The sequence below is a fragment of the Ylistrum balloti genome, unplaced genomic scaffold, assembly GCF_031769215.1.
Source record: "Ylistrum balloti isolate Yb309-2 unplaced genomic scaffold, AGI_CSIRO_Ybal_v1 Utg370508, whole genome shotgun sequence".
In the NCBI taxonomy this organism is placed as follows: domain Eukaryota; kingdom Metazoa; phylum Mollusca; class Bivalvia; order Pectinida; family Pectinidae; genus Ylistrum; species Ylistrum balloti.
Window position 1 is genome coordinate 214,696 of NW_026782328.1, and position 26,580 is coordinate 241,275.

The 26,580-nt window shown below is 35.0% G+C and overlaps 1 protein-coding gene across 2 annotated transcripts in view; it reads right to left on the minus strand.

The window, feature by feature from the left end:
* The window catches only part of LOC132555594 (discoidin domain-containing receptor 2-like), a 140,519-nt gene that overhangs the window by 46,795 nt on the left and 67,144 nt on the right, over window positions 1–26,580 (minus strand). For both annotated transcript variants that reach the window (XM_060219942.1, XM_060219941.1), the window contains exon 2: window positions 2,974–3,079. In XM_060219942.1, coding sequence (XP_060075925.1) covers window positions 2,974–3,079 — 106 coding nt within the window. The remainder of the gene's footprint in view (window positions 1–2,973; window positions 3,080–26,580) is intronic.

Genomic DNA, 26,580 nt, shown 5'->3' on the forward strand with positions numbered 1-26,580 from the left:
TATTTAGATTTTTGAAAAACAAGATATCATTGAGAAGTTGAGATGTGTATGTTTGATATGCTGTGGAGCCTTCGTGTTTCTATCAGATAAAGTGTCACCAGTATTAGTTAGACTCAACAGTTACTGGTGCTACGCTCATATTAAATACTTTATTTACACCAGTCCGCAACTCAATGACATCTCTGGTACTCAGAGTTACAACACATGAGTCACTGTTGTTTTCACTCCTAGGCTGGGCATATCGAGAATCTCATTCCCTATCCTACAGGATCATTAAGTGGAATTCCAAGAATGATTTCCATATGTGTGACAAGGACCTACCTATATACTTGATCAAACAGAATTGAAGAAACACAAGATTTGTCACTTTCTGGTATCTAATGGAGGGTTACAGAACTGTTTCGAATGCTGCCATTTTTATCTAAAGACATCCCCTCTTTTAGATGTGATCATTGCTAGAATAGAGCCTAAATTGACAAAAGTAAACCTAGTATATGAAGCTTAGTGCAAAGTGTTAAATATTTATATCTTTTTCACTTTCTGGGGAGTTTTACACCCTAAACCACTACCCGAAATAATGAGAAAGAAGAAGATTTAATGAGTTAACATAGTGCTTTCTGCTATAACCTATACCAACCAATGCTGAAATGCACCAAAATCCTCTCAATTTTTACTGGTAGGCTCTTTATTATCACTGCTGCCGTTGAAGTGTGCTCATTTTGTAGCTGATTATCACCAGAAGTAGGAGGAAGATAAGGGCAAACATCAAAGCGACACTGCTAGTCTGGGGTTTGGAGATGGACAGATTTATAGACTAGAGAAAAACAAACCTGTACTGCCACATAGTGGTAAATCATGGCTTTAGGACCAGCATAACAAGCATGAAATCAAAAGTTCTCAACTGGGTCATTAGGTGTTGATGTAACGGAACCACACACATACTTTCTCCCCTCCCCAGAAAAAGAGTTCCCTTGATACCAACGAAGAGAAAATGTACGATCTTTTCATCCCCCTAGACGATGGTAAATTCCAATTTGGGTAACAAGCTAAGGAGTCAAACTTATATGTTTGTTACCTCCTAAGACAGGAGAGCTTTCTTTGTAGCATATTATGGAGGTGTTATCCTTTCAACCCATTCACCATGACAGAAGGATTTAGGTGTCAAAGCACTTAAATCTTCATGTAATGTCTCTTAGCAAGAGGGTTCGTCAAGAGTACAACAGAGGAAGTATACCTAGCTAAGGATTCTTACTCAATGATAGTGAACAGACAACAGATTACAATATACAACATCCAACATACATGAATGGTGACAGGTATATAAATTCCTTGAGATTTCTTGTTAGTTAAAAGCATGATATTGATCACACAAGTTCAACACTTTGATTATTTGTGTAACCTACATACATAGAAGTGACGTTATTAGATCAACCAGGTAAAAAATGTTTGGATAATGAGGGTCAAATTTAACATAATGCTATTAAGTGTTAATAAAGAAAAACATTCCTCTTAGAACAAATGCTATTTGCATTAATTTCCTTTTGATAGTATAATCAAAGGCACAATTAACTCTTGTACATAAACCAAGAAGTAAAATAAAAAATGACAGGTTATTTGGAAAATAGTCCTGTTAATATTCAAAATCTAACATCAATTCACAAGAAATATTTTTCTCATTTGAGGTCAAGGTCAAAGACTTCAGGGGTCAAGGTCAGGCATTTCTGAGTCTACAGAAAAGCTTACATTATACAAGTCTAACAAAGGAACCGAGGCCAAGGTCAGATATGACCAAAGGAAGGTGAGATTAGACCAGTGGGGACACATCTGCCAAGAATGAACAGTTTCTCAATTAAGAGTCCTTCAACAACACATTTCTGATCCTTTGATCCTGGTTTCATTAACACTGTAATTTCAAGTTCCCCATTAATTTTTTTAAAGAGAAAAACCTGTTTGGTGATTGATGAGTGCTGATTCCAGCTTAAGTTATGTTTTTGGATTCCAACAAAAACTATCTTGAACAACTCATAGAATTCTTTACATTTCTGCTCCTGAAATCAATAGTGTGTATGGAAATATGGATTTATCAAGAAATCAATTTCTTAATTTAGCAAAATAACATTGATCTGTACTCAGATCTTTAAAAATACTTTAAATAATAGAAAATATGTTCATGAATAATTCTACTCATCCCATTTCAAGGACAAATACCATATTGAAATTTGTGAGTTTCCATCCTCGACACAAACCAAATGAGGAAGCCTCCAGAGCTGTGCACCATTATAATATATTGCATGTAACTGCATTTTGTTCTGCAGCTATCCTTAATTGACTTAGCTTCTAAAACGAATGGTGAGTATTACATAATTAGCGCGGTCCTTGGATGCGGCGAAGGGGAAACATTTTACGGTAATGAGTTCGCCCATTGTTCAGATAATAAGGGCATGTGTAGCTCTAATTAAAATGTGGCAATTTTTCAAGTCGTTCCTTGTAACATACTTTTGCCTCATTCTCTGTAATTCTTGCGACAGGAAGCCGTCCCACCAGTAACACGAGTTGTAACAAGCCACAATTCTAATAAAAGATTAAGTGAAATTTGCATGCTTCTGTGTTGTATGTCTTCCATGCATATGAAGCGTGCAACAACATGGCTTCCTTTACAGGGCAAGCACAAGGTGGCTGACTGACATGAAGATCTACATATTTAATTCTATCTCGCTGTGAAGACCTACAAAATTAATTCTCTTTAATTCTGTTCTCCTCTGAAGTCCTAGAACTTGTTTGATTAATGATTGTTCAGCAGTGCTAAATGTTTAGGAGTCTAATTTTATGGTATGGTGAGTTTTTTTCTAATTTTGTTAGAATCATGAACGGATATGATTCTTTGAGTTACAAATTTCAAGAGAAAGACCTACCATGCATAATCCTTAATTGACCAGTTTGATTTAAGAAGTGAGAAAAAAGTTGAGTACAAACCTTGCACTTTTTGGTCCTACAGATTGGTCTTTGTAAGATGAACTGGCGGTAATAGCAGTATCTGGGATCCGCCAGGATTCCATTCCTAGGGCATTTGAACATTTTACTGAAAAACACAAATAAATGAAGATTTAATGACATAAGTAAAGAAAAAATGTAAAAACAAAATAATTCATATCATACACAGAAGCCATGTTTTTAGTGGATCATACAACACTCGATCTACATTCACTGCAGTCAAGAACAGAGAGAGAATGACAGAAAGGAAGATGGAGGAATAGAAGAAAAATCTACCAGGTGGTGATTATAACAATAAGCACCACTATCAATTACTGCGTGACAACAACCAACATTAATCCACATACAAACATTCTTAGTGCTATCTGTATCTCTTACATGTTCATTTTTGTACTCATCCTTCCTTTTTCCCCGTTTTCTGTCATCATTTAAGAAATATCAGCATGTATCAGATTAAATCTCATTGAATTAAATTCTTCCTAAATGTCACCTCTGATGAGGACCAGTATAAAAATGAATGTAGACAGAAGTCTATCAGTAAGTATATTGGAGAAAGGAGAAAAATAATGAAGTTCTCCCGAAGAAACAAGAATTTTCAAGTATAAACAGATAAACAGGGACATTTACATCTCACAGTCGGCCATGCCTGCTAACCATCTCGGAGAAACCAATTGAAAAAGACCAGCTGGTGTGTTACAGCATATAATGATGACAACTTCTATCTACCTTGTTATGATTCCATGTCTAGATAGACACTGCAGAGCTTTCTATCTTTACGAAACTGTAAATTTTAAAATGCTACTTTAGAATTCCTTTCGGCTACATAATCTGTTACAGGGCAGATAAAATACACGTAGAAATCTGGTATTATCTAGGCCTACAACACTAACAAATTTGTCTGTTTAACGTCAGACAGGCATTAACTTGGGGAATATTTTATGCCCCAACTTTTTCGCTCTTGAGATCATGAGAAGTGAGGTAGTAGAGTCTACATTACAGAGAAGGATATAAACTGGAATGGAGAGGAAATTTAACTTTGACAATACACAGAAATGGAGATGAAATTTAACTTCAACCATACAAAGGAATGGAGAGAACTTAACTTCAACCATACAGAGGAATGGAGAAGAAATTTAACTTCAACAATACACAGAAATGGAGAGGAAACTTAACTTCAACTATACAAACAGGGATTGAGAGGAAATTCTATGCACAACCTTTTTTTTATTCAAATTATACCCTTGTGGTTTGTTAACTTTATTGCAATCAAGAAATTATCAAACTCATATTTGTAATGAAAGCTTAAAGTCAAGTACAGAATGTGGAAGGGAAAATGTTGAAAGGTGATGACCAGGTTTCTTTATCTTTAATAATTTTGAAACAAGATCCTAGCTGACCAGAGAATATAAGCTGACTGATCTTAAGGCTAGGCTGAGAGCTGCAGAGCTTACTGGGTACAGAACAGGTCTAGTTACTGCAGCTGTTGGTACAGTTTAGAACATTCTCAATATTTGGTAGATAGTACCAGTGATGTAAGATGTATTTAGGTATTACAGATAATATCACAAAACACATAATACGTTAGGTATCTCCAAATTCCTCCAGCTTCCTCTCCACTTGATGGGATGAAATCACAATCTAAAACACACTATCAGGCACCTACCATTTTTTCTCCTCAATTCTCCACAGGAAGTCAATCTTTGAAATTAATTCCCACAAGTTTGGTGTTTATCCTAAACCTGTGATGTAGTTTGTTATAAAGCATGGATACCTTTGGGAATCACATTTTTCAGGTATTTACTGAAACCTCTAATATCAACTGTACTGGGATAGCAGTGAGTATACAGATTATACCCTTAACCCCTCTTTAATCCAGTTTCTATATTTTTATACCTGGAGTGAAGAGATCTTGGGTCATTCCAACAACACAGTACATCAATCCAGACTTGACAGATTTCATTTCTAGATTTATTAAACATATAATATTTACATAGGATTATGTGAAGTTAATATAGGCAGCAAGTGAAGAAATTTACATGAATTTGTCTGCTGAAAATTGTCCCAAACAAAATTTCAATACTTTTACAAAAAACAAAATTCTCACCTTAAGTAAAGATAAGTATTATTTCATTTCCTTTTCTATATTCATGTAACATTCTATAATTTTCTGTTTTTAGGTTTTGAAGTGAGATTTCAATAAAAATGACCTTTTGATAAGAAATTAAATTACAGCCATGATCGACAACAGTGTTATCTCCCTTTTAATATCAACCTGGAACATTGACTGATAATCACCAAATTCAAACTAAATAGATTAAAATTTTCCTGACACAAATACTATGTAGATAGCCCCAGTAAAACCTTATTCAGTAGGTCATGTTAGATGGCTGTTGTTTGTAAGTCATTCTCAACTTTATTATTGGTTCAGTGCCTCAAATTAACAATGATTAAGAACAGATGGCATCACTGTTCAGCTATTTTTTTTCTCTATTTTTAATTTTTTTTTACTTGACTCATGAAAACAATAATTTTCTCTCAAGCATCCAGTTTTGGCTGTTGAAGCTAGAATTACCAGAATTGGCCAGTGAGATCAAATTAACCAACAGTCGTTGTTAGCATCTTTTTGCAGACATTTCCAGATCTGTTATTAGCAGCTAAAAAGCCAGGATTATACGAACATCGATGGACACCAATTATTAGATCGTAGAACAAAAATGGTTTCCTGTATTTTTCCAATGGCCACTAATTCAGTTTTGTTTAAAGACAGTTGCTGTAGTTGAATCTTAATTGCCTTGAATCATACGATTTGGCAGCACAAATCTTTCCTGTTCTAGTGGCACTCTGTGATTACATCTAGGAGAGAAAAATACTGTGCATCATTTTACCAAACACTTGAATACGTGCAGTCTACAATATATGCTACACAATTTCATTAAAAAAAAAAAAAATCTTCCAACAGGTATTGAGTGAAATTGTTTTCAGAAAATTGAAACAAAGTTTAACAATACCGAGAGTATGATTCACCTACCGTTCTAGAGTTAAATTAACAATGAGTAATTAAATGGATGACTTTATTGTTGTTTTAATTTTTTACAATGTTCTCAAGCTTTTTTCATTTCTCATTTTATTTGTAGATTGAATCACAAATATGGTGGAAAAATGGAGACAAACATGGGATGTAACTTATCAGTAGATGGTAATATTGTAACTGTAGTGACATGCACAATCAGACCACATCTAAAATACAGTAGTACAGCATTTTATTTCTACTCTTAAAACCCCCCACAAAAAATATGACTAAGACTTCCACATAAAGATCTCACTGTCAGAGCTCATTAAGGAGCCTACCTCTCCATTGTTTAAAGTGATGCATGCTTATCTTAAAATAGTATCAATGTACTACAATTTCCAATTAAACTTTGTCAAAGTTATCACTTGTGTTGTAATTAGACACTATCACTCCCTGTATTAATGTGTCTTTTTAATGAAAATTAAGTGGTAGCCCCATAGGACATATGACTAAGATCAACATTGTAAAAAGGTAGGAAAATGGAAGATTTTGGGACACCAAATAGTCACAAATTGTCATAAATTTTCAAATTTTTTTTATTGACCATAAAAAGGGACATATTGTATATAAAAGAGAGGAAAAACACATTTATCATGAATGGCGTGTGGCAGCCATCTTGAATTTTTGTACATGATTTGGCCCATTCATAGAGACACATAACACACTATGGATCATTAACTTTGTAAGGTAGCACACAGCCACCCCATAATCTCCAGAAAATTGAAATCACTCATATGATAAAAATCTACATGCAATTTTACGATTTATCACCCCCTTCCCATCATCCATCATCCCCAGGTGTTACTCAACAGGGAACTTTCACCAACTTAAAATTCACTAAAATTGAACAATTTTACGAGCTCAACATGACTTTATTTGGTGATAAGTGTGTTTACCTGCCTATAAATGATAATGTTTGTTGAAACAAGATTTTTATCTACTTCTGAAAGAATACAGCCGTTCCCGTCTAACAGGAATGGTGGCCATTTGAGCTGTTGACAACCATGACAACCTTAACTTTAGAGCTGGGCTGTGAGGCGTGCACCGATAAAAAACCACAAACCAAACAACCAAGTCCCATTCACAGGTGATCAGAATTCATCACCATTTTCGATTAGTTTGTGAATCATTCCAGATGAATGGAAATTCTAAATTCAGGATATAAATTTTTCAGTGATTTGTTTTACATTTCAAGTTTCTGTGACCAATATTTTTTTATTTAATCTACTTAAATATTTTAATTTATATCAATAATACATTTTACGTTATATAAATAAATGATAACCCAAAGCTGTCCCCTACACTGTTATTCTTATGCCGATATTAATGTATGCTGGCATCCATGGCTCTTTAACTTTTGTCCTTGGTGTATGATCATGAATTCAGAAAACACAAAATTTAACACCAAATACATTTGGTTCTTGATGATGGTTACTGAATATTTCATCAATGTTCAGCTATATAGTACTGTATTATAGAATAGTTCAGAAAAACAATGAATGATGCCTGGGTCTACAGCATCAGTACGCAGATGGCCATGAATTTTAATACAACAAAATTTCAAACATCTGAAAGAATTTGAGATTTTAAATTCTTTTAATTAGAATACATCAGATAACATTTACACTAAAAGTCGAAACAGAATATAACAATTACAGTAACAAAGTCTGAGAATAATAAAGAATTATGAAATAGAGTATTATCACACTTTAAATCATTTTCCTTTGTTTCCATATGTAACATATTGATGAAACAAGATAAAGTTTTGACAAAATCTGGGTGTTAATTTTAATGTCCACTGTGTACATCCATTTATGGGGCAAAATCATACAGGATAGAAGAGATAATGTTGAACCATCCCAGGGAATATGATGTGTCCTCTGTAGTAGTGGACATTTGACCAGTGGTCAGATACAATCTACAATTCTGATAATCATGCTGATCACTTCATCCTTTTGAAGTTGTCTGACCACTCCCACACTGTGGTCAGGTAAGTCCCTATTTCCTTTGTTGTCCACTGTTCCACCACTTGGATTGGATGGGTATTAGTGAAGGTCCATTGACCTGTAATATGGTATGATGTTGATGTCCAGTCCTTAGAGTTTGTCACATTTTAACTACTGGGAGATTTATGGAGTTTTTGGCTCTAATCACTCCAGGTTAATCTTCTCAAGGGTTTGTAGGAGTAACAATACCCTCTACACATGGTGAAGGATTGAAAAAAAATCAAATCTACTGCAAATTATGTATGATTTACCCAGCCTCCCAAACCCCTTTCCTTGTTATAGATACTTAGCAGTTCTCCCTGATGGGTGAAACGAGGACTTCGGACATTTATTTGTCATCATGTCCCCCTGTGGCAATTCATTACCCAGATGGCGGCAGTGTGCCGATGGTGTGCCCAGTGGTGATTGGGATACTTCTGATTGAGATTACTAGAAGTATTTGTTTATTCAAATATCCTTTTGGCTGACCACATGATATTAGTGAAACCAATTAAGTTTATCTGGCCATTTCAGACCCTTAAAACTGTGGGACAAAAGCAGAGTAATAAAAACTGAAGACAAAGACCATGTCAGCCAATAAAGAGTCTGTACACAAAATAACCAACAGCATCTAAAAGTCTGATTTCCTGAGAACAAAGACCAGACAATAAAGAGTGTATAAAATATTTCCTGTCAAATTCAACTTTACTTCAGTGATTATCATAGCTTAACTCTTAATTCTATAATTTCTGCTGGATCACAGTTCAGAAAACAGGAAGCGTTAACTCAGTTTGAATCGATGGGAAGTTTTAACTAAGGCTGAGTCTCAGTTTAGAAACAGGAAGTCTTAACTAAGGCTGAGCCTCAGTTTAGAATCAGGAAGTCTCAACTAAGGCTGAGCCTCAGTTTAGAAACAGGAAATCTTCATTAAGGTTGAGTATTCACTTCAGACAACAAGAAGTTTAAGTTGAGTCATTAGTTCAGACAACAGGGAGTCTTGAATAAAGTTGAGTCATTAGTTCTGACAATAGAAAGTCTGAAATAAGGTTGAGTCATTGTCCAGACAACAGAAAGTTGTAATGAAGGTTGAGTCATTAGTTCAGACAATAGAGTCTTAATTAAGGTTGAATCATTAGTTCAGACAATATAAACTTTAAATTAAGGTTGAGTCATTAGTTCAGACATTAGAAATTTTAAAATTAAGCTTGAGTCATTAGTTCAGACAACAGGAAGTCCTTAATCAGATAACTTTGGTAAAACATTCTCATTTCAACCAAGGCACCGCTAAATTTAGCAAACCTGCTTAATGAAATAAAATTTATTTCTTGTTGATGTCAAATGAACATTTGGTGAGTTTCCTTTAGCACTCTAATCTTGTAAAGGGCACTTTAATCTAAGTAATCATTTCCATTGTTTGGCCATCTCTTGTGTTCCTTTTGAAATACAATATATTGGGCAGAAGCTGCCAGTGTATAGCTATACATCTGCAAAGTCGCCATTATTGTTCTGTGAGACTCGTTACTGATAATGTCATTGTACTTGTATCTTCTCTACACACTCATAGTATTGATCTAATATCACACACACACAAAAAAAAGAACAAATTTGTGTCAAAACTGCAGTAGTGAAAAATTGACCAACGACCCACAATTCCTTTGTGTGAATTTAAACACCATTTAACAATGGTCGCTTGTCAGGCACGGAGCCGACACAATTAACCAAAAGACAACCAATCAGGATGGTACGTGAAAAGGTTGTGACCTCCTCTGTCAGCACGGTCACACTTTTGTCTGAAGGTTTTTTCATAACTTCAAACGATATTAATTATTCAGCTTTTTTTTCTCCTTCTTGCAAGGATATAATTGTACAGGGCTCCAATATCTGGACAGAACGCGAGCCCCTGTTCACACTTTATCAAATGGTCTTGGAACACACAGGTTAAGCCATCATGTTGAGAATTAACTATCATTAAGGCTGTTTAATTGTTAATTTTCATTTAGGAAAATTGATATGCTTGTAATTTTACAATGCAATATCACGCTTATTTACCCAAACAAATAGAGCATGGTCTCACAGGGGTTTGAACCTGACAGGATTTGAGGATCACACATGGACAGACTAGGAGAACAATGTTGGCACTTTTGCCTCCGGCTCTATCTCACTGGTGTCCAATCTGTTCTGCTCACATCAAGTTGATTCATCAAACGTACAAAAAAGAGTTAAATACCTTTTCTCACATTCTTTATTTTACCAGATGGTATAGCTTTTTGAAAGTTTAATCTAATTAGAAAAATAATTGAGATGCATTACAAGTCTCATTATCCTTGAACTCTATTGAATAGAACAAACAAAAATGACACCAACATACAATCATCTCAATTCCAGTTTTAAAATTACGAAATTATTTGATGGAAAAGGTTTTTCTGTATAATACCAAAATAAACAAAAATTATACAGTTGTGTCTTTAATACTGATTTCCTAAATTATGGAAAAGTCCTTATCACAAACGACGTATTTTGGTTTTTTCACCTACAAAATAACTTGTGTGCTTACCTATTTAAATATTTGACATTTAATTTATATCAATTTTGACAATTGTAAAATAATTTAACAATTTGCCCACAGGGGTGCAATAGATTATCTAGATCTGGTCTTATGATAAATCTAGCATTTAAAACCATTTTGCTACCTCCACACCGCAGAGAATATCGTGATAACAGACACTTGTGCTGCAGTCGTGATGGTATCAGTCTCACTATGGTATCCATATGTAAATTTTCAGATAATGAATACATGTTTATTCATTTCCTGTTGTTCTATCAGGGAATCGTCAATTTTATCCCGGTGAAAAATCAGATTTTCTAGTGCAAGTTATGCACAAACCATCTGTACCCTGACAGGGCACTGTGGGGAACGGTGGCCATATTGGTTCCACCAGAACCAATACATTCAAAGTAAACTGAATACCTAATAAAAATTTGGCACTCCTTACTTTTAAACATTTTGGCAATAAAAGTTGATCTATCATTTCTGAATAAAAAGTTTTTGAACAGAGAAAGATAAAACTGAAGTGTCTTCACACATTTTTAATCATAAAATTGTATCATTTTTCTATATAACTGGTTAAAAAACCATAGAAATCACAACCACTTGGTATGAACATACCAACTGATGGTTACACTATCATTTATTTTACTATGGTTGATCGCATCAGCAGATTCACTAAAATTCTCTCCTCCAAAGTGAGGAGCAAACAGAATAATTCTGATCACAAAACACTTTGCCAAATCATCAAAATCCACTTGATGGCCGAAGCTCTCTGGTGATAACGATGTAATTGCCGAAATGCTGTGGAGCCGATAACAATGGCCGACGTCGGTAACCGTGGAGCCATCACCACAAAAAGTATCACCACCATCTTGGAAATTAATCATGAACTTGAGCGAGAGAATTGTACGGCTCATTTAGAAGAGTGGAGATTTCACATCCTACAACACTCCTTGTGGCGGAGCATAGATTCAGTAGATAGTCCGGAGCAGATTTATTTCTTGTGGCTCCAAGGATAAAAAAATATTTTTACAATTTAGATATCCATCAACAATCTTCTATCATTTAATGTCAGATATCGCGGGTGCTTTACAGATAAATTCATTAGAACCGCCATCTAATGGACAGTTTTTCCACTCATTCTGGCATCTTTTTTTATCAAATGTTATCTTTAAAAATGTTTTTACTTTATTTCCATGCTGTGAAAGTTTAATTGAAATGTTCTTCTATATTAAAATAGGCTGGAATGAATACTTTTTATACAAAATTAAATAAAAAAAGCTGTTACTGTAAAGACTCGTCATATAAAACAACTTATTACTTTTTCTTTCCTTTTCAAACCGACTGTATTTTCTGAAATAAAGATGAGTTTTGTGACAGCGTCTGTCGTACATCATCCCTCTGTGTACATATGATAATTTTCATCGTTTACTGCCGACCATCACGTAATGGGATTTCATAGGTAAACTTTACCAGTAATCAAATTTATCATATTTTAACCGGCATAATGATAAAAAAATTGTGAAGAGGTGAGATAGGTGATAACATCATCATTAGACTTTATAGGATTCTCAAAACAATTTATAATGTTGTGTAGACATCGCTCTGCTGGAATCGCATTATATTTACACCAAGGTACGCTTTGCGATTGTGGAAGGGAGCAATGATTTGAAAAAAGACATGAAGGAGAACTGAGTTTTAAAGATAAAATTTAGCGTTTATAGCATTCCTCTCAAATATTGTTGGTAGATAATTCTGTCGATAAGACGGAAGCCAAAGAATCCATCATACGTCTAGTATGAAGGGAGCAGTATCGGAGAAAGAAAACCATCAGTAATAATTGTAGAGCTGGATGGAAAACAGAACACTCCCTTATTGTGTATGAATGTGTCAAGTGGTTAGTACTACATAAAACTGAGGATGAAGGAGTGAACACTCCAGAACCTCCACCTATTTCTGTGGAAATTCCAGCGCTGATACAATAAAATGTTTTCATTACAAAGATTTAGCAGGAAAGACCTCCTGCCAATTCCCTCGGAGAAATTGTCAGAGTCTTCAAGTGATACTCCGTCCTTGATAATCAAATTTAAATTCTCCATCTTTATTAACATGTTCATGTGCCTTTTGACAAGAACAGAATGGTTGCCCGCCAATGAAAGTCTCACATTTGGTAGATACAAATGCAGAGATGCTTAATATTGCATACAATCAATACAGTTATGGGATTTAGACTTTTTGTGAAATTCCATCATGGGTTTTCTCAAGATATCTTTCCTTGAAAGCATTTTTCATTCTAGGAGGTCCTGCCCTGCAGATTTCAGTGCAGATTTTACAGTCTTTTCATCTGTTGTGACTGAGACCTACTCTGGTCTATGGAAACCAAGATTTCAAAGAGTCTTCCAACATATATACTTATTTTTCATCTGATACATGTTAAATGTATTACTGAAACATACATATTTATTTAGAAACCAAGACTCAGGGGAAAAAATGCATTTTAATTGATTGATTTAAAAGTGTATATTTTGTTTTTGAAGGCCACATCCTTCCTGAGTCGTGAAGCCATCCAAATGATTAATGGCCTTTATCAAACATGTGATAATTTGTCAGCCAATCAGAAACCAGAGATGTGATCACACATGAGGGCCAAACCTTTTTCAAACAAACATTTTTTGCTGATGGACAGCGCAGCTTGATACAGTCCTGTTGCAAGCCTTCTACAGACGTCCTACAGTGAAATGAACTGTTGATATAGAGGAAAGTTTCCGATTCATACTGATACCATACAAAGCTTAATGCTTAGTCAGCTTAGAATACAACTCTAACGAATCCACCTCTTGAGATTTTCTTGATTTTAAATGGCAAAACGATTATTTCAACTCAACACATAGAAGAATTTTAACACCAAAATATATATATAAAAAAAGAAAACTACTTTGTATATCTGTAACGTTTAATTAAAAATTCTTCAGAATTTCATGAAGAAATGATTTTATACTGGTTCCAGATACCCAAAAGTGGCATTTAGTGAAAAGATTTTAGAAATAATCTTTTGATACTGTCTGTGAGTATAGAATATCAGGTGTACATGGAGCTGAACCAATCCTCATGTCAGGGCTCTCAGGATGACTGCAAGCAGTTGTACCAAACCATTGAGCTGAGTATCAGAGAACTCCTTATTACTAAAACAGAGAGTCCTAATGATGCTGATAGTCTGTGATCCTTCAACCAATGAAAACTAACTCATACTATGTTTTCCCCTAATCAATGATAACTATTTTAACAAATTACTTTTCCAAATTCCCTGGAAAAAAAGAGCAAATTAAGAACTTTTAAGATGACCCTCCTGACTCCAATCTCACAGCTACTTGTCTTAGTCAGGGGTATTACAAGCAGTCCCACGAGACTGTATGAGCATGATGATGGTATCCCTTTACAGGTCCCTAAAGACCTAACAAAACCCATATATACCTACTTGGCTATTCTAACCCCTCATCCCATGGTAGCAGTGATATTAGGTGTGAATTCCTAAGGATACCAAAGGTTAGGGAACATCCAGTAGATTACGTTCCCAAAATAACTGTCCTAATATAAGTTAACTTCCCCCTCTCTATCTCATGTCTTATATAATCTAATTCCATCCTCTAGAATCAGCCCCCACAGGAACCATCAGGTGCGTAATAGTCTTTACTCTTCATATGTGAAGTGTAATAGTACAAGGCTAGTGCAACCCTTCCTTATTACGTTTTTCCTTCAATCCTCCCTTAACAGAGGTTGTGATGAAGCCCCTTTCCTCAGACCCCTTCCTACCCTCCTCCTACTGGAGGTTCAGTTACAACCCCTTTCCTCAGACCTCTTCCCACCCTCCTCCTACTGGAGGTTCAGTTACATCCCCTTTCCTCAGACCTCTTCCCACCCTCCTCCTACTGGAGGTTCAGTTACATCCCCTTTCCTCAGACCTCTTCCCACCCTCCTTCTACTGGAGGTTCAGTTACGACCCTTATCCTCAGACATCTTCCCACCCTCCTCCTACTGGAGGTTCAGTTACAACCCATATCCTCTGACATCTTTCAAACCTCCCCCTACTGGAGGTTCAGGTGTGCCTCTTTCTCAGTTTTCTTCAAATAATCCTCCCAACCAGTAACAAATCAGCCTAACCAGTCGGCCGGAAGCACTGCCGCACCATAACTGTTTGTTATTGGTGTATATAACTCCATAATATACAGCATACACTTGTACCAAAGAAATGGCACAATAACACTTGATTTGAGATTTATGTTCTAGCTTTGATGGCACAGTTTTACCTAAATCACTAACCCCTCTCTTCTGGAAAGTCAAGATGACTATTATGGAAGTGTAAAAAAAACTTGAAATCCAAGAATCCATTTTTTGTGGGCCCCCTATCATCTGTTTTCGATATTTGGAGGTGTGTGATTAAGCAGTACAATGTGTGGACAGAATCTATTTACAATGTAAATGTGACATAGGGGAGGTTTTACCCCACATTTAAATTGTTTTTCATGCTGAAAAAAACCCTCATATCCACCACCTTGTACACCAAAAAAGATTTTTTATGTCACATTTCCCCATCCCCTGGGGACTACTTACTCACTAGAACACTGCTAGGATTACTGCTTTTTTTCCTACCCTCAACTTTATTACAACCATACTTCTCCCCAAGGAGGATAAATTACTGCTGAAGATGGTATTGCCTTCTCCACCCTTCCTAGCTACCAAAGTATGCTGAAGGATTCCTGAACCTCCCCTGTACTTGGAGGGGTGTCTTCAAGGAGGTTCTCATTCCCTCCCATCAACTCCCATCTACTTATAAATAGTGATCAAATTTCATCCTAAATGTCATATGCCTTGCAGAGACATTCTTTCTAAATGGGTATTTGTAAAATCATTTTTGAAAAAAAAAGGTTTTCTGACAGGGATATGTCAGTTGCAAAATTATGCTGTTCAGAGTGTAGATCAAAATAGAGAAAAATTTGATGAGCAGATGGGGGAGAGAGGGTGAACTGACAAAAACAGGGATTGGAGGGAGGGACGGAAAAGGAATGACAAAGTCCCCTTAGGGTACTGATGACCTCATTAGAACAACACGGCTGCACTCTTTTAGGCTAAGATTCTTACACTGATAGGAACAGATCATCAGGATACGACATGTTCTACCAAAACCTCACCCCAGGCATTCGCTCTGAGGTGTGGCACGACCCTGCTCTATTCATTCTTGGTTAAAAATTTCCACAGAAAACATGCTGTCATTTTCCTCTTGGGCACATGTAGTGTGCCTAATTGTAAGAAAGATGGGTGTCGTTTCCTTCACTCTATTCAAATGGGCAAGCAGAATGTTGTTCTACTAGAAAGTGGGATGAGATTATGATCTAACTTATCTCCCCTGAGTGTCAGTCTGGGTCAGCCCCACACTGATGGAGCATGAATGAGAAAGATAGTCGACAAATGACAGGAATGGCAAAATGTGAACTTGGAGCATTTCGGGGTTGTCATTTCTCTGTGTCACAGAGCCTCACTCTGGTCATGTCCAATCGCACTCTAGAATGTAGGAGACATTTTTTGTGCATGTGCAGCCATGTCAGACTGGAGCGTGGGTGCCAGATGTGCGTAGTCCCTGTAACATTACATATGTAAACATGGCGTACATCTGTTACAGAGTGCTCACAAACACTCAAACACAGGCTCTCCAGTACAAACAGATTATATATGATCCTCACATCCTACAAACAACATGAATGACAAAACTGAAGACTTGAGCATTCACTACTTTTCATTGTGTGAGAAGACAGTCTATATCAACAGTTCATACTAATGTGATTATTTAGTTTATTCCGGAGACTGAACTCGCAACTCACTCTCCAACAAATAATGAAGTTAACGAGTAGAAATTATTATGTAGAATATTTGTAGTACTTCACAAAACCTAATCTTGTGTAAATTTAATCAAGGGCTATCCACATGAAAACCTCTTAAAGTAATCAGTTTTAACCCCATTTCACCAAAATCTGTTCACAACGGCTTTCATAAACCATTACACAATTTGTACATTAAAACTGAAACAAGGATTACATGTAATATCTTACAGACCCACCATTTTCTAATTTGTTTCAATATTTTCCCGGAATTTCATATTACTTGTGGTATCGTGTCTATGAGTAAATTCACTGAAATGTTTCAATCTGCGACATCTGTGAACATCAGGTCTACAATAGACCAAGTCTGTTTTAATTTATTTTAAGGTTGAATGAATTGTAGATATATTTGACAACCAAAAGCTTTCACTCTTCTGAGTTAACCTTCGCGATTCATTTGAATCCATCTTTATTGGAAGTGCAATAAAATAAGATATGTTAATATGCTACGTATCAGCTGGAGGTGAATTAATCTATGCGAGTTGTCACAGAAGGACTATGAAATGAAAAACCCTTTTAACTGGCATAGCCACCTAAATCATTGCGGGACTTCTCTCATAAAAAGGTGACGCGAGACATTCTGCCCTAGGAAATTAGTACATAAACATAATCTCCACAACTCCTGCGACCTGGATCATCTTTTTAAACATTTAAATCACATAAAACCTAATGCAATGCCTCAAGTGTCAAATCGTAGCCCTAAAAGCCAGAACTCTTCATACACATGGAAAAACGTGAATGAGTTAGTTAGATTCAAATTTCCAGGTACTTTTTGCACCCTAATGACTTGGTCGTAAATCACAGCTGTCAACGCTGGAGTTGTATACCTCTTAACCTGACTGATGATGTGACACTGAACTCCAAATACAATAATTACATCACTCTGTACTGTTCTTATATATCACATAAAATCTATTATGTAAATAAACGTTCTGTAAAATATTTTAAAAATTCATCTAGTTTTCAAGCTTTTAAATGAAAGGTAGAAAATCATTAGTAATAAAGCTGTCCATCAGACACATGTTCAGATTAAAATAGGATCATCTGTTATCATTTGCTAAGTACCAATAATTATTCAACATTTTTTAAACTCCCTTGAGAACTTAATAAATAACAAAAAAGTTAAAAAATATCTTATTTATTCCCACTTAGTGTTGCTTTGAATATACTTTATCATTAAAGTAACAGAGAGAAATCATTTCCCATATAAGTTTGTTGACAATTACGGTAGATGAGACATTTCCATTTGTCAATAGCATATAAAATCAAGCTGTATTTAAATAACACCTGAATTTCAATTATCAGCTGACTAAAACTTTTGAAAGATGGAGTTAGAAGACTGTATGACAGGTTCATTGCTGAGTTAAAATTGATTCTCATCTCTTATTTATTATCTGTCATCCATAACAGTTATACTGACATCAAACATCACGATAAACCAGCCCAAACATCACGATAAACCAGCCCAAACATCACGATAAACCAGCCCAAACATCACGATAAACCAGCCCAAACATCACGATAAACCAGCCCTAAATCTTTTCTATCCTAATACAATAAACAAAACTGAACCAGAGGTCATTTAGTACAATTCATTTTCTTATATTCGGGGATATCGAATTTTAAGAATCAGGAAAATTTCCTAATATTGGATTAATTTACCTAAGTACAGACAAATATAGTCATGAAATCAACTTACTGTATTTATCAGGAAATAAGCCATGTCTGGCAATAAGCCCATTTATGAATAATGTGTAAAAGAATTGATGCTACTTCAGTGTCCTGTAACAAATCCACTCCCTGACGTTGTTTTGCAGATAAAATACTATATACTGTATTTACACCAATGCTGATATTTTCATTCTTTATTTCAGTGAAGAAAACATTGCCATTATTCCTCTTAAAATCTTAATAAGTTCTAGTCAATCATCACAAACTAGTTTTATCAACAGTTTGTATTGTTGATAAAATGGAAATATGATGATTAGTATAGAAGTTAGAGCAAGTCCCTTTAGGCTCCCTGTCCTAATAAATAAACAGTTGTATCTGGAAGACTCACAGGAGAATATCTATATACAGAGATTAAAACAAATAGACTGATTTATACATTATTACTATACACCATGGGACACATTGGAAACACTTTGTTGTGTTATTAATTTACCATTTAGATACTGGCGACCACAAAACAAGGCATATGCAACAGACAATTAATGGCTATGATGAATTCCAAAGACACCCATTTTCTTTCAGTCCAGAAATTCAATTTGTTGTATCTGTATAATGTCCATGTGCCATCAAACTTTATTGCGTTATCCAGATGGTCGGGTGATTTTTATCACCTCCAAAAAATTCCTAGTGCTATAAAATGCCAGCAACAATCAGCCGGACCAATAGCATAAACATTTCCAAGTGGGGTAACAGAAGATGCAAAGAATTCTTGGACATAAAAAAGCATGGCACTAATTTGACCAATAAACAGCACAAAAGCAAGAATTGCCTGTCATAATGTGATCTCTAGTAATGGGTCATTATCAACTGGGACGAAATCCACGCCAAACTTGTCTCAGAATTTGTCCCCTAGATGCGTTTTATATTTCAAACATAATTTGTTGGCCATTGATTCACCAAGACCTGCTTACCCTAATGTTTGAAGTTTAACACCTCCTTTCTTTCGATACAGAATGGTCCATTTGGATTTTAGGGGAAAACAATGATGATTCAGAGACCATAAAATTAGGTTGCCCCTATCAAACCTGTTCACATTAGTAATCTGAGAATGTAAGCAGGTTCTAAGAAAGCCATGATTTTATTCTAAAACTTATTTCTGCAAAGATAAAACACTCTGTGTTCAGATTGTTTAGCTCAAGAAAATATTTCTTGTGAATAAGTTCTTTTTTTGTGTGGTAGACTTGAAAACTAAGATTTATTGTTTACAAATGGACCATAAGTGATCACTTTATCATTCTGAATTATGCAGGACATTTTTAAAAGCTGTGTCTCTCATTCCGCAACCGGAAGGCCTTGTATAAAACATCACACTATCTGTAATTTGACGGAAATAAATAACGATTGTGTGAAGGCAATTTTGATAAAGCTTTGGCACTAATAATATTTTACAAAATTCATTTAAAAATTCCCATGTGAAACTGTGATAACAATTTAAGGCTGAGTGAATACAGATATTCTTATTTCTATGCTGCGATTTGATCACCATTTTCATTTCATTTTCTCATTCTTTATTTTGAGAAATTTTCTGATACAATATCTGGTTACTAAGAGAGTGATATTTTCTATTTTAAGAGATTTTCTATGGTAAATTTCTGAATATATATATATATATAATAGTGTTGTCTGTTTACTTTCTCTGCCATCCATCACACTGTGTAATTGAGATGGACCTTTAGTCCTTTGTTAGAAAATCTACCTAGGAATGCCAGTGCCATGTTCCATCTTCTGTAATGGCTATTTCAGGATTCATTGACTCTAGGTTTTGTGCAAAATTAATGACCATGGAATCGTGATGGTGAGTCTGTTCTCCTATTCTGGTGTAACATGGACACTGACAGGGGCGTCAGAATTCTTATTAGACTAGCTAATTAACTTTATCAGTTTCAAGCATGAGCTTGACCATGATCATGAATTAATTTGGAGTTATCAGTGAGGAATTTGAACCACTTTGCTGTAAGAGTGCTGCCAAATGTTTATGTCACAAGACACTACCCTGTCAGTCTCTCTGCCCTAATCCCCTCCCCACACCATCCTCTTTCTATCTCTATATATAAACCTTGTCCAAAGATAATTCCCTCCCCTCACCATCCTCTTTCTATCTCTATATATAAACCTTGTCCAAAGATAATCCCCTCCCTCACCATCCTCTTCCTTTCCTATATATAAACCTTGTCCAAAGATAATCCCCTCCCTCACCATCCTCTTCCTTTCCTATATATAAACCTTGTCCAAAGATAATCCCCTCCCTCACCATCCTCTTCCTTTCCTATATATAAACCTTGTCCAAAGATAATTCCCTCCCCTCACCATCCTCTTCCTATCTCTTTATATAAACCTTGTCCAAAGATAATCCCCTCCCTCACCATCCTCTTCCTTTCCTGTATGTAAACCTTGTCCAAAGATAATCCCCTCCCTTACCATCCTCTTCCTTTCCTATATATAAACCTTGTCCAAATATAATCCCCTCCCTTACCATCCTCTTCCTTTCCTATATGTAAACCTTGTCCAAAGATATTCATGATTTTTATGCATATATGCACAGGATAAAAGAAAACAAATTTTGATAACAAACTATACATGTGTTTAATGTCTGCTTCTGTACATGTATAGTTGGTGAGCTAATCATCTGGACTTCCTACCAACACCTTTATGACCAAGACCAAACCCATACAATCAATTTTCACTTATCAGAAAGGAATTTCTTTCCACATTGCAAACTGACTGGCACTGTAATATAAACAGATAAATGATGGCCCAGGCAGTCAGTAATCCTGGTCTAATTGACAGGGAAGGGGGAGATGTGGGTGGGGGTGTAGGGGTGTAAATGTTGAGAACATAACAGCCTTGGATTGGACATAGTTTGTGGGGACATCATAAATTTATGCAAAGTCATCTCTCTTGACCACTTGGCAGGAAAACCCGATACAGCAGGCACTTGTTGGAATAAATCTGTATTATAAAACTGTAAATCTGACATTTTGAAGCATACATACAAACTTCTTTACTAGAAATTATATTTTCATTATCTACCGAACTCCATACTACTTTTCGTTATGTCTGAATCATCTTTAATCCTACGCTAAAAATGTTAATATACAGATTACCAAGACTTTTATTCCTTTTTAGCCTTGAAAGCTTACTGCCTTTTATTCCTTTTTAGCCTTGAAAGCTTACTGCCAATTCAAATTTACAGATATACTAATGTGGAAGTTGTACAATAACTTGCTCTATCTTTATTAATGACTGATAACAGTGACTGAGAAATAGATCTATTTTACAAACTTTAGACCACTATCATCGCAACTAAGAGTGGAAGATATCTTTTATACTCTCTAGATTTGAAGGTGTAAAACAGGTATGTGATTCCAGTTACAAAATGTTCTACATGACAACCTGAAGTAATGACATAGGAAGGTGTGAAAAGTGCACTTGAACTCAGTGATGAAGATAGATATTTGTTTTATCAACACCAAACACACCTGTTATAGTGAAAAAAAGCCTATAAAGCTATTTTATAACAGGGATATAATTGGTACTTACAAACTCATTAGGCTGTTATCCCTAATTTGATTTCCACTCACTAAACTATTCTTTAATGTAAGTTCAAGTATATGTAATGATCACATCTAACACATATCTGAAGGACTTTGACCAAGAAAACATATTTTGTCAGATTTCTTTCAGATCAATTACATCTACATACAAGTCCTTAATCAGACTTTGTAACCCAAAACAGGAAACTCCTTAGCATGTTAAACAAAAAAAAATAAAAATTATTTCCTTGTTTTCCCATGAGGAGTTAGGCTATGTAACCTGAGCATAAACCGATTTACAGGATGTTTGTTGAAGATACCTCAAATACTTATCTGGGAGATTGGACGTCATTTTTCCATTAACAAATTACCACAATTCCACTAAACTGAAGAAAATTGGTTTGTACAGAAGTGGTACTAATGTACATCAACCGACAAAATTGTTAATTTATTTTTACTGCTGACATTTGACATTCATAGTTTTATAGTACAAGAGGTAGTCATTTCCTTACTCTGAGGTCATGAACCCTGTAACTAGAAACTGGCTCTACCCACGATCAGGCAGTATAGATAATATTTTGAGAGAAAAGCTTATAAGCATAAATATTTTGTACATCATATTAAGAACCACAGACTTGTTAACAGATAGTAAAGCTAGGGATATCAAATCTTAATATCCACCTCTGTACAAGACAATGATTGGTAGAACAATGCAGCCAAAGTTTTTAGTATTGAATAAAGTACAATCTATTTACGGACACTGCAGATAAAAGTCTGTCGGTTGTTGTTGGTCAATATTCAGTTTACTGAAATATGTTACAAAAAACATTTTGAGATTGTACCAGAGCTTTATGAGATTGACCTTGACCTTTTTAGAACAAACAATCTACTTGACCTTGACCTTTTTAAAACAAACAATCTACTACCAGTAGCTTTCTTCATGAGCCAAACATGAACATCACCATGCAAAATACTTCATCTTTGACCACTTGAGCCATTGACTGCAGCCTAGTATCGGTCACTTACCTACAAAGATAAAAGAGAAAATATTTTTAAGTATTTTGAGTAGAAAAGCTGAGAATTTTTATCAAGAAAATAAAGATGAAAATTTAACCTTCATCACAGCATACTTAAATGATATTAGCTTTGAACGAAATATTGTCACACACAAATTTTGTATCTACTTCTGGGTGGAGAGGTAACAGGGGATATGGACACTAGACACATAGCAAGACACCCTTTAAACAAAAGTAGCAATAGACACATAGGGAGACACATTCTAAACATCAAATTCATTTTATCACAGCACTTCAGACAAAAACAACATATATTATTTTCATCTGTACAATTTTTTTGGTATAATATGAAATCATGTTGAACAATTTCTCACTGTAGATGTAAGTGTAAACAGAAAATCTGTGCCACTACTTAAACATATGTCAGAATCTGTACCGAGATTTCTTGCTTGGATTTAAAAAAAAAAAAAAATCTCCAAATAATTGGTGTTTTTACATTTCTCTCAGTGAAAGATAAGAACATAGGCCATCTTGTCATGAACTTTTTTTAAAACCTTCATTTCAGGTGCAATTAGTCTACACTTTCACTTATATCTGAACCAAGTAACTCTGACGGGAATACAAATAGAAACAGCCCCAAGTATAACCGTCTAGTAAACATTTACCACAGATTTTTTATTGTAAGGATAAAACTTTAGCCTCTGTCATTTGTGTGGATGATGAAATCAACATCAGCTTGAAAAGCTTGGATTGAGAGAGAACAAAATTAATGGAAAAATACACCACTCTTTCTTCTATTGATTTTTTTTTCTTATCAAGATTCTAAAGAAATAGAGTCAGATCTACCAATCAATATTAGAAACGAAACCATAGAAACGAAACTAAATAAACATAAATTATTTAATTTGATACATGTGAAGAAATTAAATAACTTTTATCGCCTGCTCAAGAATTTGTACAAATAAGTCAGTTGAAACCCAACACCATGCTGACATTTTACCCATCTAAGCAAATGAGTCCTTATCACCTTCTAAATGTGATAGACCCTTCCACACACACAAAGTTAGCTTGAAATTTACAAAAATTTACACTATAAAGCTGTAATCACGACAAATCAATCTTTTTCTTTCTCTTTTCGGTAGACTAAATAGTTTTATTAAATTTGTTTTTGAAAAGTTTCAAAAACAATTTTGAAATTTTCCTGAAACTGATAAGTAGACGCCATGTGAAGCTAACTTGACAAGCTACAATCACCCTAGGATTCTATAATTTTCCAATCTTCAGTACTCTAAGTTTACACTGAATGTGGTGATAAAGAGGGAGAGAGAATGATGTATAGAAGTAATATACTCCGTTTTAACCCCAGGGGTCGGGGAGAGAAAGGGAGGGGGTGCTAATCGTCCTTTGTCAGGCAAGGTAACTGAATCTCTAACCATCACTTAAATTTCATTAAACTCCACTAGATAAGATCAGAAGAGATCTTAGTGATGATTCAATTATTCCAAGACTTTTTTAGAGGATAAGATTGTTCAGTTCTTTTGTATTTCATTGCTTTGTAAAATAATTTGATAAAAAGTCTTATTACTGATAAATATATCATGTTTTGTGTAAAAATCATAAATATTTCTGTTTATTGTCTGATGATGAATCATAAATTTAGTTTCCTTCCCAGATGGTATCATTGTGTGGAGAGTATAACAAGGTGACCTCTAACCTTTATACTGTGTGACCTATGCATAGCCATGACTTCCACAGATTTTATGAAGTGCAGAGTTCTGTTTTGGGACATGTAAATACAGATTGATCAGTCAATCTTAAAATTTCATAACCACAACAAAGAAATGTTTGTTTATAATGATACAGGAGAAAATGTTTGAAATTTAACATTTATAAATCTGCCTTCCAGAAACATCGTGCTGAAGGAATTGATACCAGGTAGCCACCTTATAAAGTGGTATGTTTATATTAGAGGTCAAGGTCAGTACTTTCCTACAGACGAGGAGGCTCCACGCCACACCAATCCATCAATGGATTACCCAACACGAAATCCTCACATTAATCCATGTATCTCTCCCAATATCTCCACTAATCAAACATTGCTGTGCTGGCCAGGACCCTTATCAAAAATTTAATAATCTTACATGACCAAGTATGTCCTGTAGTAACACAGAAGGTCTCCTGTCTTATCAGCTTCGACATATATTTACAGATCAAACTGAACCAATAAACAATAGCAACTTTTGGAAATTTCAACAATAACACCATTCTTGAAATATAAGTGTGGGTCGTTTTTTGTTTATCCTTGTTTATACATGCCATTTATTTCTAATGATATAAGAGGCCATGATCACCTTTCTAACAACCTAATGGGCCCGTTTCACCACCTATTTTCATATTTTGGTCTGGTTTATATGAACATTTGTCCAATATACTTCGTTGTGATATCGTTAACCAATATCATACCAGGACTGACTCTGACGAAAACAAATCGGATGTTTCCATTTTTTCAACAAAACTGTCATCAATGGACATGTCATCTGAAAGCATGATATAGAATTCTAGAAAATCTGACAAAAAAGCTGGTGATATAGTTGTGTTTTATTCTATTATCTTGTTGAATATAAATTTCAATTCAGAAAAAAAAAAGATTCCAATTTTAATTGCCCCATGAAAAAACTACAACTAATGAAATAATCTAATTCGGAATTTGATACAGAAAATTTCTTGAATTGAAATCCATCTAGTATCATATATCTTTGTCTTGGTGATGCAGACAGACCACATCACAAGACCATTACTTTTATTTCAAGAGGACACTCCATTTACTTTTGTATCTCAGCAAAGGGAATTGTTTTCCAGTAATATAAAAGAGTCTTTTGTAAAGAATACTGAACAAAGAACTAATTTTAAACAATGAAAAGTTTTGTAGGCGACATCTGCTTTTTTTCTCAGGGGGGATAGTGAGGAATCTTTACATCATGAACTCAGCTTTAATTTACAATATTGCAGCTATTACTGCAACATGCAGACAGGAAAATTTTAACTTGTCACAGGGGAATACATACCCAACAGAATGTAACTACGACCATCTGTAGAATTCAATCTGATTGTTTTAATGAGTCTGGTGTTTCTCTGTGACCAGACTTGGGATTCACTTTATAGCCAGCCGGTATTAATTCATTCCCTGTCATGTTCTACGATAATAAGTCCAAAATATCTCGTGTGTTGTAGTAATTTGTAGGAAAATAAAATGATAATTACAGATAATCAATAAATCAGTAGATCATATCATTGGACATGAAATTGAGGTCGTTTACTCTGCAGACATATTCAAAAATGGACTTCCTGTTCACTGACATGAATCAAATTATGTACCCAATATCTTTTGAGCAATCAACAGAAAGATTTTTTTTATATTTTACTAATTTCCTTGTGCACCAGTGTTGAAGTTAAGTGAAAGTTGACTGTAGAAAAGGAAATTCTCGTTATTTCTTATTTCAGGACAACGTCACTCATTACCAAGCAATGAAACACTGAAGTAATTTACGATTAAAGCCAATCTATTTTTTTTTGATCAACTGAATCGTAAAGCTGTGATCGCGTCATGTGATTGGATGATGATTTTGATGGGGAGGTTAAGTATCCGTTTGTTGTCATGGCAACATATGCTGTAATGGTATTGCCTAATGAATCAAACATGTTGCTGATGCAGACTATTTTTGTGTTACAAAATAAAACATTTAGAGAGATACAGTCAGTCATAATTTGATTATCTC